Source organism: Mastomys coucha, unplaced genomic scaffold, assembly GCF_008632895.1.
Source record: "Mastomys coucha isolate ucsf_1 unplaced genomic scaffold, UCSF_Mcou_1 pScaffold9, whole genome shotgun sequence".
NCBI classification, from domain to species: Eukaryota; Metazoa; Chordata; class Mammalia; order Rodentia; family Muridae; genus Mastomys; species Mastomys coucha.
The window spans coordinates 39,138,695-39,150,501 of NW_022196915.1; the positions used below are offsets into that span (position 1 = coordinate 39,138,695).

The 11,807-nt window shown below is 35.1% G+C and overlaps 1 protein-coding gene across 1 annotated transcript in view; it reads left to right on the plus strand.

Moving 5' to 3' along the window:
• The window catches only part of LOC116084286 (vomeronasal type-2 receptor 1-like), a 152,580-nt gene extending 144,291 nt beyond the window's left edge, over window positions 1-8,289 (plus strand). The window contains 1 exon segment of the mRNA XM_031361145.1: window positions 8,152-8,289. Coding sequence (XP_031217005.1) covers window positions 8,152-8,289 — 138 coding nt within the window.
• The last annotated feature ends 3,518 nt before the right edge of the window (window positions 8,290-11,807 follow it).

Consider the following 11,807-nt stretch of genomic DNA (forward strand, 5'->3'; position numbering starts at 1 on the left):
GATAGGAGTAAGTATGTAAGGATAGAAGATAGATGTAGGAATAGAACTAAGAATAGGAATAGGAGTAAGTAGAAATAGTAATAATAAGTAAGATGTAAGAAGCAAGATGTAACTAATAAAATGTAAGTAGAAATAAGTAAGATGTAACAAGCAAGATTACAAGGATCCTAATAAAACTGCATGGGGAATTGCTCGGTGTTTGCCTCCTTACTTCCACTGGGTGGGTAAGGCGGCCGACAAGCTTGGATGTATGCAGGTACACATATATCAATAATCAAATTAAGGCTTAATTTTAGTACTTAATAAATAGTGACTACAGCACATAGTTTATTTGTGATGAAGTAGGGGGAAAATCATGAGATTAAGCATGTGACTTACATATAATTTTCTCTCATAGAAGGGCTGTAGATGTATATACTATTATGGGATGTATATATAAATTTATAGGAAATATAAAAGCATGTATTTAAGCAAATCTTAACAATTTGTCTTTTAGATAATAATTACCATTTTGTTTAAAATTTATTTTATGTAATAGGCCAAATAAAAGTTTTTCTGTGTAATAGGGCAAATATTAATATTTTACAATAATCAACTTAATTGCTGTTTGAAGCAAAAAATAGACATCTCATCAGGTTTTTAAGAGATGTTTTCTAAAATATATTTATGATTTTATTATATAATTTTTATTAATATTATCACAAGTTCAAAATAAGATATTAAAACTTTACTTTGAATATGAGAAAAGATGAATTTATATTAATATTCTCTTTTGCCAAAGAGTTGCTGTGGGCATATTTAAAAACCCAAGCATTTGCTTACAATTGATAGCAATTGTTTACACAAGCTTTCTTTACATTTTGCAAAATCTCTGAGTCTCTCAAGACCTAAGTCTTGTGGTGAACTTAAGGTAATGCCTTAGTCAAAAGTAATTTGAAATAAGTAACTCATCTTTTCTTACTTAATACAACTTTTCTTGACATAACTGAGGGTTAAATATTGAAAAAGATATTGCCTCTGAAACTTTTCCTAGAGCAACTAATACTCATTTTTAAGGCTCATGGTATAAAAACAAAGGTATTGAAATTCCCTATTAGAGGGATTAGATAATAATAATCAATGTACGCTGAAAAATCAGTCTTAGCTTCTTGTACTGAAGCAGAGACAAAAAAATATACATAATGTAAGACTTTTAGCCTTCTTTGAAGGCAAAATTTTCTAATGATTACAAACTCACTAGAAGCAAAATCTTTAAAATTACTAGTATATAGAGGAAAATCAACCTTTTAAGTACACAATAGCTTTATATGAAGTAACCAGGCCAGATTGTAATGCTTCTATAAATTTTATGGCCTCATTGACCTTTTATAAATTTTAAAGTTATTTTGGATTCATGATAATGTTTTTAATTAATAAACAGAATTCAATAGGACTCTGTCAATTTTAACCATACTTCTAAATTTCTGTTGTAATATTAAGCCATAATCATAACTTTTGGAGAGCAAAACCCAACTTTAAAGAATCTGTTTTCTTTCAAATCAATATCTACTGCCTAGTAAATGGCCTGCGACTTAAACCGCAGCCTCTAGATGGAACAAAACGGTTGCAAAACTCTAGCTTTCCACTAATTGGCCAGTACTGTCGCTTAGTACTGTGTTCTAAGTGTGGGCAGCCTGCACAGCATCTCTTGGGAGATGTGGCAAGGCGCGCACCTCTGCACAATTGAAGTTGCCTATCACTCAGCCTCTCTCTGACCCCCTTAGGCCCCGGCAGTGCCTTTTGCCCAATCCTGGCCTCCCTGCCCACGACTTGACTTTTGGGGCTGGCACTACTTGGGCTGAGTTCTGTGTAGAACCCAGGGTGTGCTGTCCCAACCGCACCCCTACACACAAACACTACCAAGCACGGCCAGGAGCTGAGCGCACAGCGTACTGCCGGGCTTGGATTTCTTGTGAGAGTTCTGCCCGTGGGTGCTGACTCCGCAGGAATTTTCCCCTGCTAGGTCTTTTGGGAAGGGAGAAAAGGGAAGACAATCCCAGTAAAAGAAGTAAAAGAGCTTTCTTTATGTACAACAGGGCCTCTCTGCCTCCTAGGAATTGTGATGTGCCCTGTGCCACCATCTTTGTTGACTCCTGCCATGTGTCTTGAGTTACCAACTCTAAGCTCACCCTTTATTTCTCAGTGGGGCAACTTAACTCAGCCTCTGCTGTGTCAACCGTCTTTTATTTTTAACACGAAATACAGAACCACAATCATTCATACCACAAGACAAAGGCAGACACAGACTGACACATAGACACATCGGTTCATTGAGTATAACACAGAGTTAAGACTAAGAATTTCTCCTGAATGAACCATAGAGAAATCAAGATGTCTCTTGGTTTCTCTCTGTCTCTGGGATAGCTCTAAAATCCATTTTCTTTCTCTTTTGATCTTTCTCTTACATGTATATATACATGTATTTTGTTTCGTTTTTGTATTTTAGTGTTTTTTATTTTATTAATGCCCTATTCCTCATGCCTAAATGTAGTTCTTTGACTATGGACAATTGCCTAATTGAAGTTTCTGATCCTAAATTTCGCTACCAAACCCTAAGTGAGATTAACATCGGGCCAGTGTAGTCCCAACTTAGCCGGCATCCTTTTGCACCCCATAAATTGTTTACCTGTGCCAGACACCATTTTCTTTCTTCTGTTTCCTGTGAAGCTTCACCAAGGCAGTGCTGCCCTCTATTTACCTCCTTGTTTCCAGGCTCCATCATCAGGAGCCAAACTGTTGCGGGCAGAAGAGGGGTAGGATTCTAAGAGAATAAAAGGAACCAGATGGTGAGAGGAAATAAAAAATAGGACCAAGGCATGGTTCTGCTTTCACTCCAGCATGTATTATTCAACTGAGAAACAAGCAGGCAGGCAAAACCCTGCCCTCAGTCTTCTACCATCCTGTGGTCCAATCAGCATTTTCATCTTCTGTCTCTGGAGGAGGGTGAATTGCTTCACCAGGGCAGGGCTGATAGCAGAAACCTCCAGGCAAAGAAGTGGCAGAAACAAAAAGGGCTTTGTTTAAGTCAGGAAGCCTCATCTAAGGTGGGCCGACAGCTTGTGGCATGCCAAGGTCTGAGACAGCCAGCTCCTGGGGTAGGGTCACAGCAAAAGTTGTTTATCAGCTGTGGGAGTTCTCTGGTAGAATTTTTGCCACCACTTATGTGTAGTATCATATCATCTCTGAATAACAATACTTTGACTGACTTCTTTCTTTCTAATTTGTATTCTCTTGATCTCTTTTAGTTTTTTTATTGCTCTGGTTAGAACTTCAAGTACCATATTAAATACATATGGGGAGAGTGGAGAGCCTTGTCTATCTCCTCATTTTAGAGAATTGCTTTTACTTTCTCTCCATTTAATTTGATGCTAACTATTGGTTTTTAGATAATTATGTTCCTGTATCACTGATCTCTCCAAGGCTTTTATCATGAAGGGGTGTTGGGTTCTTTCAAAGGCTTTTTCAGCAACTAATGAGATGATCATGTTGTCTTTTTCTTTCAGTTTGTTTACATAGTGGACTACATTAACAGATTTTCACATGTTAAAACACCTCTTCATACCTAGGATTAAACCTACTTGACCATGGTGGATGATGTCTTTGATGTGCTCTTGAATTTGGCTTGCAAATATTTTAAAGCATTTTTTTCATATGTACATGAGGGATATTGGTATGTACTTCTTGAGTCTTTCTGTGTTTTGCTATCAGGATGATTGTGGCTTACATTTGCTATTTTAAAGAATAATTTCAAGAGTAAATATTAGCTCTTCTTTGAAAGTCTAGTAGAATTCTGTACTAAAATCTCTTGGGCCTGAGGTTTTTCATTTTCTTTTTCTTTTCTTTCTTTTCTTTTCTTTTCTTTCCTTTTCTTTTCTCTTCTTTTCTTTTGCATTTCTTTTCTTTTCTTCCTCTTATTAAACATTAATGACTGTGTCCATTTTTTATGGGTTGTGGCTATATTCAAATTGTGTACCTGGTCTTGATTTAACTTTGATAAGTGGTATCTGTTAAGAAATTTATGCATTTCTTTTAGATATTCCAATTCTATGGAATACAGATTTTTGAAGTATGACATAATGATCAGTGAATTTTCTCAGTGTCTGTTATTGTGTCTCTATTTTCATTTCATTTCTGATTTTGTATATTTGCATATTCTCTCTCTCCTTTATAGCTAGTTTGGGTAAAATTTTGTTTGTCTTGTGTATTTTCTCAAAGAACTAACTCTTTGTTTTGTTGATTTGTTGTATTGGTCACTTGGTTTCTGTTTTATTGATTTCAACCCTCAGTTTGATTATTTCTGCCTTCTACTCCTCTTGGGTATATTTGCTTATTTTTGCATTAAAGTTTTCATGTATGCTGTCAATTTACTAGCATGGGATCTTTATAATTTCTTCATGAAGGCATTTAATGTTAAGAGGAAACTCTTAGCACTGCTTTCATTTTGTTTCATAGGTTTGGGGTATGTTGTGATTTTTTTTTTTAATTGAGTTCAACTAAGTCTTTAGTTTTTAATTTATTTATTGTGTCTTGACCTAATAGTCATTCAATAGAGAGTTGTTCAGTTTCTTTGAGATTATAGGCTTTCTCTTGTTCCTATTTTACTGAAGTCCATCATTCATTCATGGTGGTCTGGTAAGATACATGGAGTTATTTCAATATTCTTGTATCTTTTCAGATTTGTTTTGTGAAACAAGTTTGTTTTCAATTTTGGAGAATGTTGTATGATTTGCTGAGGGAAAGGATATCCTTTTGTGTTTGGATGAAATGTTCTGCAGACATCTGCTATGGCTATTTGTGTCAGAGCATGTATTAGTTGATTATTTCTGCTTTTAGTTTTCCCCTGGATTACTTCTCCATTGGTGAGAGTACATAGACTCCTACTATTAATGTATGGAATTCATTGTATAAATAAGCTTTTGTATTGTTTCTTTTACAAATGTGGGTGCCCTTGAATTGGATGTATAGATATTCAGAATTGAGATATCTTCTTTGTGAATTTTTTCATTGATGAGTGTGAAGTGTCTTTCCCCATGTCTTCTGACTAATTTTGGTTAGAAATCTCTTTTGTTAGATATTAGAATCATTACACCAGCTTGTGTCTATAGTGTATTTTCTTTGAAAATCTTTTTTTTTCAACACTTTACTCTGAAATAATGCCTATCATTGATGTTGAGGTGTGTTTCTTTTATGGAGCAGAAGGACTGCTCCTGTTTTCACTGGCATTCTGTGTTAGTATATCTTTTAAATAGGAAATTGAGTCCACTGATATGGAGATATATTAATGACCAATGTCTGTTAATTCCTGTTAATTTTGTTTGTGTTGATGATTGTGGATGTTGGGTGTGTATGTTTCCCTTATTTTGTTTTTTTTTTTCTAGCTTGATGTTTATGTTCTGTGTTTTCATGGGCATGTTTAGCCTTCTTAGGTAAGAGTTTTTCTTCTAGTACCATCTGTATGACTTAATTTATAATAGATACTATTTAAATTTGATTTAATCATGTAATATCTCGTTTTCTCCAACTATGGTGATTGAAAGTTTTCTTGGCTTTTAAAAATAGTTTTCTGGACTGGCATTTGTGCTTTTTTAGAGTCTGTAAGACATCTGACCAGGCCCTATGGCTTTTCGAGTCTACATTGAAAAGTTGGGTGTGATTCTCATAGCTCTGACCTTATTTGTTACTTATACTTTGTCCTTGTAATTTTTAACATTCTTTTATTGTACTATTCATTTGGTGTTGGGATTATTAGGTGGTATGGAGACTTTCTATCTCATACAATATATTTGGTGTCCTATAAGCTTCATGTATCTTTATAGGTACCTCCAACTTTATGTTAGGAAAATTTTCTTGTATTATTTTATTGAACAAGTATTCTGGGATTTGAATTGAAAGTCTTCTTCTATTCCTATTTTTCGTAGACCTATTTGGCCTTTTCATATTTTCTCAGAGGAACTCTTTAGATTTAACAATTCCTTTTATTGCTATATCAATTTCTTCTCTTCTATCTTCTGTGCCTAAGATCATTTCTCCTTTTGCATTCTGTTGGTGATGCTTATGTCTATAGTTTTGTTTGCTTACCTGGATTTTTCATATCCAGGAATTCTCAATTTATGTTTGCCATTTTGTTTTTATTTACATTTTGAGGTCTTGAACATGTGCACTCTATTCTTTCACTTAATTGTGTTTTCCTGGATTTCTTTTGCCTCATTCATTTATTCATTCATTCATTATTACATCTGAATCATAGCACCCTGTCTTCTCCATGTCACCCCCTCACTTAAACACTACCTTCATCTCCTGTTTCTTTCTCTTCTTAAAAGGGTTTCCTGGGTACCAACCCACCTGGAATATCAAGTTATGACAGGATTATGCACATGCCCTCCCACTTAGACTAGATAAAGCAGACCTATTAAGGAAACATGATCCATAAGCAATCAACAGTGTCAGAGAAAGCCATCACTCTATTTGCTGAGGGACCCACATAAAGAACAAGCTGCACATCTCCCATACCTGATGGTGTCATAGGTTCAGCATATGGATGTTCTTTGGTTAATGGTTCAGTCTCTTGAAGGCCCCAAGAATTCTCTATTTTCCTAGGTTTCTTTAAGGGATTTGTGTATTTAATGTTTAAGGGCCTGTATGATCATGATAAGATTGAATTTAAAGGATTTTCCTTGTGCTTCAGCTGTGTTAGAATTTTCAGGGTTTGCTGTAGAAGGATAGGTGTACTCTAGTGGTATCACATTGCCCTGGGTGTTTTGTTTTCTTCTTACACTGTCCTATACTCATGTGGGTTTGGGGATAGTATAGAGTTAGGTGACAATTTTGACTTTATCTTGTTGGGTGGGTGATGTTCCCTTTCTTTGTTTTCGTTTCGATCTTCTAGCTTGAACCACTTGAGATTGTGGTAACCAGAGACTTTAGGTCTAGTATTTTCTCTCTATTGGGGTTTTGATAATCTGTGTGATCTCTGGAATTTTGGGCTTGGGGTACCTGTTGTTTCTAGGGTTCTGAAAATTGGCAAAGTCTCAGAAGTTCTGGATACTTGTTTGGTCTATAAGGTCCCAGGTACCCCAGGGTCCTGAGGTTGCTACTACTGGCATAGTCTCCACTACAGCAGGAGTTTTTGTCACCATGGTGTTCAGGGTATGGAGTCCAAGAGATAATGAATTGAGATTATATTCATATAATAAAGCTTATTTACATATAATTGAAACATTGAAAATTTATAAATAGCACCAAAAATGTGTATTATGTTTTAAATGGTTTATGGTTTTGTAGGCTTAACTGTTCTAGACCTTTATTTTGCTTTGGGTTCTTATTTCTTTGGTTTTGAAGTTTGTTTTATGAGCTGTGATCCTACTAGGTGAAGCAAGCCACTAAAAGAGAGATGCTAGAGAAATAAAGTACTAGGTGCTCCTACCACTAAGCATAGAGCACAAAACATATTTTATCTGTTTATAAATAATTATCTCCCCACATTAATATGTAAATGCTTGATTTATTCTAAATTTCAGGTGCATATCCATGTAGAATATAAAAATACTAAGAGGCCTATGATTGCTATTGAAAATTTTAAATGTAGTGAGCAAGAAACATGTCAAGATAGGCCTTTTCTACATTGTGTGTTTACTTTCATAGTTCACATGGAACAGACAATTCATTTTCTTTCATTTCTGCCAGCCACTTAGGAAAGATGCCTAAGAATAATAAAAAAAATGTTTTGGGATTCAGTTGTTCTAAGGAACTATTCGTCAGGAGCTAAAGATGGTTATTGGTGTCATAGTTCTCATCAAACCAGGAAAAGACTTAGAAAACTGTCCCATCTAAAGCATCTCATGTTATATTAGTTTTGTTTTGATCACCAAGGTGACAAATTCTGTCACTATAGTTAGTTTGGCTTTTCCAGAAATAACATAAGACTGTTCTTTAGATAAAGTTCTTTCTAGGTTCTCCATATTATGCTTTATATGATATCTTTGCCCAGTATCTAGCACTAATCTTCTTTATAAATGGGGCACATGTCTCCATAGATATACAAACCAGAACTTTCTTTATTTCAAAAGTAGAAATGTTTCAAGGCCTTGTTATGTTCATCTTTGTGTTTGCTAGCTTCCAGATTCATTCTGCACAAAAATGTGTACCCCAGGGACCCAGAAAGGGATTTGCCACAGACAACCCATTTATTGCTTTGATTAAATCTCATGTGAAGATGGATATGTGTCAGAGAAACTAGGAAGGATGGAATGACATTTTATGAATAGTAGTGAAATTAGATTAAACATTTCCTGACAATGACATTCTTGAAATCATTTTTAAAATGATATAAACAATGTATGGCAAAATAATTAACATCTATCAAATTATTAAATGTTTTGAACAGTGTGATAAAGGATAATATTGTTTTCACTACTGTACTTGGAAAAGACCTACAACCACGTATATAAGGAAACATTAAAATTATGTAGAATATGAAATATGAAGAAATTCATAAAATCTTCTAAGTACTTGTTTTTGAACTAGACTGAATACTAACTGTAGTTGGAGAAATGTCCTCAAATTCTTAAGGTTCTAAGCACTTAAAGCACATGCATTGTATAGTGATAGAGGCTTGGGCTGCTGTGACAGCCTGCTTAGTTCCTGCTCAGTGGAGGTTATATAAACAGGTTTGGTTTCTAGAAATATGGTCGAGCAGATTTATTTATATTTATATTTTGACTTTTGTTGAAAAAACAAAAAAAATCATTTGTCTTTTGCCACATAGTCCACAACAATAATCATGTAAAATGATGAGTATAATTTGACATGAATATGACACTTGCCAACCATGCTACTCTTACAATGTGCTTGACCTTTCTACTCTCAAGGTCATTGGACCTTGTAATACTAACCAAGAATATTCTCTATTTTCTGGTGTCAGCATTGCCTTCAGTACTTGATAGAATTCACTGCAGAAATTGTTAGGCCTAGAGTTTCCCTGTCCTGCTTCCTGTGGTTAGGAAATCATCAGATCTTACTTGATGTGATTGTATAATTTCAGTGTTTTTTTCAAGGTACAACGTACATACTATTTGGCCTTGCTTCTGTTATTTAGCTCTTTTGACTAACAAACCATAGTGGGGAGTATATACAGACCACAAACACACATATGCACCCAGACACAGAGATACACAGTTGAATCTGGGTATCATATCATTTGCCTAGGAAGTACATCAAACATGGCATCAAAATATTGATCTTCTTAAGAATCCATAGAACCACTCTCCTCCCCACCATAAACCAAAGCAAAGCCTAATCCCAAGATCAGTACTCTGAGCTCCACCTCCATTCAGACTTTGGTTCAATGAGTTACACATAACTAACATTTCAGAGGTCTTCAAGCATCATCTCGCTGATCTTCCCCAGTTTCTACACCTTTCTGAAGTTAAAGCACTATTATCAAACAGTGACTTCAATATTATTTTTTTTCTTTTTCAAATTAAAAAACAAAACAAAACTGGATTCCCTTAACCTAGGCATAACCTTTCAAAGAATACATTTGAGTGGTCCACATTCTACCTGGAACCATACTAGTTGTGCTGAAAGCTGTCTCACTTCCCATTGGTACTAACTTTGGTCAAGCAACAACTTGTCTCTCTTCAAATAAACTGAAAGGGTATCCTTAAGTGTCTATTGTAAATAGCCTTGTACGTGGTATAAAGAATGACCATAGAATCCTTCACAATTTACTTCTGAGAGAAATCTAGGCAGAAAATCTACAAAATAAAACAGGTGAGATGTGAAATAGATTATAGATACAGAAACTGACAGCATTAGTCCTATCTAGAAGCATGGTTAATACATTGTCTTTTCATCTTGACTTTCAGGAAGAATAGAAATTTAGCATCAAAGACAAAGAGGAGGGAGAAATGATGTTACTCCAACAAAAGGAAAGAGTAAATGGGGCAACATGTTAAGCTAGGGAGGAGGGCAGCCACCTAAAGGGAGCCAACTTCCTTACTCTTTTTGGCAAGCTGCTCATCTTTCCAGGCTTCAGGAGCCTCCTCTGTGACATGGTGGTAGTAATATTTTCTAGCTCTTGATGTAGCTGAAATGAGATGCTGCCTATAAATTGCATCACCTAATACTGACTACAAGAAAATCCTCAATAATTATCTTTAAAATATATTAAAATAGTTTTTAAAAACAAAGAATATAAATTTATTCAAATGATTAAAATTGGAGAAGATAGAGAAATAAAGTACTCGCCCCTAAAAACAGAGGCTCCAGTTAAGAATCTATCAGGCTGGATTATATGTTTTGAATCTATATACTCAGGGAGACTTCCTGGAATGAGTGAATACTCAGCTGGTGCACACAGAGACATATGTGCATAACTATTCCCACATAACACAGAACTGAAAACTCAAACATTGATGTATCACAAGAGGTAACCTGGAATAAACTATTGAAGAGGGACAAGAAGGGACAAACTTTAATATTCAGTAGATCATTGAGAAAAGGTGAATGTCTGTACATGCACTTTTATATCCTGGCTTCATTTGGTACATTTCACATCACGGTAAGTTGGGAATATACAAGGTGCTACAATGTTTGTTTTCATTTTGAAATTTCATAGAGCATTATTCTAAAATTATGAAATTTGAAGAGAAACAAAAGATAGAACTGACATTTAGTTTTTACATAGGTTTTAACATGAGAGACTGAGTAAGAACCGAGATGAATGTATTTTAATATGAGCAAGGCCATGTTGAGAATGCCAAGATTTTAGACCCATGGTACAATAGTCAAAGCAATCACCCAGGTTCAAAAGCAATGAGCACTTCTCTGGGGGCCAAGAATGTATGTTTATGAACAACTTATCTGTGTGTGCACAGACTAGCACCTGCAGCTTCTGCATTGCACATATTTATAGCCTGAGACTGCTTACTTAAAGAGACTTTGAACAAGACTTGACTACCCTACTCTATGCTATAGCTGTAATCATAATGATGGCCCAGGTTGCAGAGGTAGTGGTGCAGGATTTAACCTGACTTCAGCTTCACTGTAGATACATTAGTCTGAGTGTCTTTCTTTTTTTCCTTCTCTCACCAACACTAGACTGTGTTCCATGATCCAAGTCATGAAGGATAACACACAACAGCAACTCTTTTCATACACAAAACCCAACTAAACAAACATGTTACTAATAGTCAAGAGGGGACCACAAATTTCTTCTGATTCCAGAGGTACTGTAGAAAATGTACCATGATACAAAAAAAAAATGTATAAAGTACTCAATTACTTAACTGTACAGGGACAAAGCCTATAAGTTTATGTACCAGTAGTTACCTAAGTTACCTAAAATATGGAGAGAGAGAGAGACAGAAAGAGAGAGAGAGAGAGAGAGAGAGAGAGAGGAGAGAGAATTTTTTTCAAAAATTCTCCTTTATTTTAAGAATTATTCTCCCAAAATTTCAGAGAACTTTCTTTTATTTGATGGTATCCTGCCTATATTCATCACAGGTAGACTCATAATAGCAAAGGACTAGGTAATGCTAACTCAAGAGACAGTAGCCATGGGTGGGGTACTTGTGTTTCTACCACCAAATATCATAAAGAATAATTAAATCAATAAATTTCTGCTTAAACAAAGAGTAACCTTAGATTTTTGTATTTCAAATTCACTTTATAAATGGTGAAAATTAATACTAGAGGGAAGATTATCAACCTTTAAGGAAGTAGGATTTTATGTAAATAAAATCAACCATATTCCAATCTTCTTAAAG